At 72.9% G+C, this 1,105-nt stretch overlaps 1 protein-coding gene across 1 annotated transcript in view; it reads left to right on the top strand.

Annotated features, from left to right (window-relative positions):
* The window catches only part of SORCS2 (sortilin-related VPS10 domain containing receptor 2), a 118,605-nt gene that overhangs the window by 109,025 nt on the left and 8,475 nt on the right, over nucleotides 1-1,105 (top strand). The window contains exons 13-14 of the mRNA XM_012724055.1: nucleotides 43-145; nucleotides 721-797. Of these exons, the coding sequence (XP_012579509.1) occupies nucleotides 43-145; nucleotides 721-797 (180 nt within the window). The remainder of the gene's footprint in view (nucleotides 1-42; nucleotides 146-720; nucleotides 798-1,105) is intronic.

The following is a 1,105-nucleotide window of genomic DNA, read 5'->3' on the forward strand; positions in this document are numbered from 1 at the left end:
CCCGCCCCGGACAGGCCCGGCGCTGACCGCCGCCTCCCGCAGCCCGACTGCCACCTGCATCTGCACCTGCGCTGGGCGGACAACCCCTACGTGTCCGGCACCGTGCACACCAAGGAAACCGCCCCCGGCCTCATCATGGGCGCAGGTGCGTGGGCCCTGCCGGCCGCGTCCCCGCCTCGGGCGTGCCCGTCCCAGGGAGGCCAGGGTGTGGGTGCCCGCCGGGCCTGGCGCAGCTCCTGGGGAGCTCGGCTCGCCGCGACCCTGTCGCAGGAACGCAAGGCCCAGCGTGGACAGCTGGCGCGGAGGCCGCTGGGCGGAGGTGGGTGGGGTGACCGGACCCCACTCCGGGCAGCCCTGTGCTGACTCATCGGCTTCGGGACACTCGGCCTCCTTCGGAACTTTCCAGGGACGGTGGGGCCTGACTGCAGAGACACTAGAACCTTGTGCGCACAGATCAGACTCCTGTATACGTGCTCACGGGCCCCTGTGGGGCCTCTGAGTGCCCCCCGCGGCCAGCCCTGCACCTGGGCGGGCGCCTCCCGAGCCCGTCTCTGGGCTCCGTCCATCCTGCAGCGACCGGGCCGTCTGTCCTTCCCGGGGGTGGGGTGGCAGGGGCAGACAGGCACGGCAGCCGGCCTGGCAGGGGTGGCAGGCCCAGGCGTGGCCTGGGGAGGGGAAGCTGGCCCCCTAAAAGCGCACCACCCCTTCCCCCTGGACCAGGGAACCTGGGCGCACAGCTGGTGGAGTATAAAGAAGAGATGTACATCACGTCGGACTGCGGGCACACCTGGCGGCAGGTAAGGGCACTGCGCGGCCTCCGGGCTGCAAAGGGAGAGCGCGCCTGGCCGGCTGCCTCCCGGAACTCTGTGGAGATGCCCAAGGAGACGTCCGGCCCCTGTGTGCCCCGCCCACCGTGTGGGAGGGCGGGGGCTGCCTCTGCCCGCTACAGCCCAGGGCGCGTGCAGACGGAAACCTGACCCACGGGTGGTGGACCACCTTGGCCAGCGCCTCCCGTGGCCAGGGCCTCCCCGTGGCCAGGGCCTCCCCGTGGTCAGCGCCTCCCCGTGGCCAGGGCCTCCCCGTGGCCAGGGCCTCCCCGTGGCCA

The sequence above is a fragment of the Condylura cristata genome, unplaced genomic scaffold, assembly GCF_000260355.1.
Source record: "Condylura cristata isolate star-nosed mole 26May11 unplaced genomic scaffold, ConCri1.0 scaffold00012, whole genome shotgun sequence".
In the NCBI taxonomy this organism is placed as follows: domain Eukaryota; kingdom Metazoa; phylum Chordata; class Mammalia; order Eulipotyphla; family Talpidae; genus Condylura; species Condylura cristata.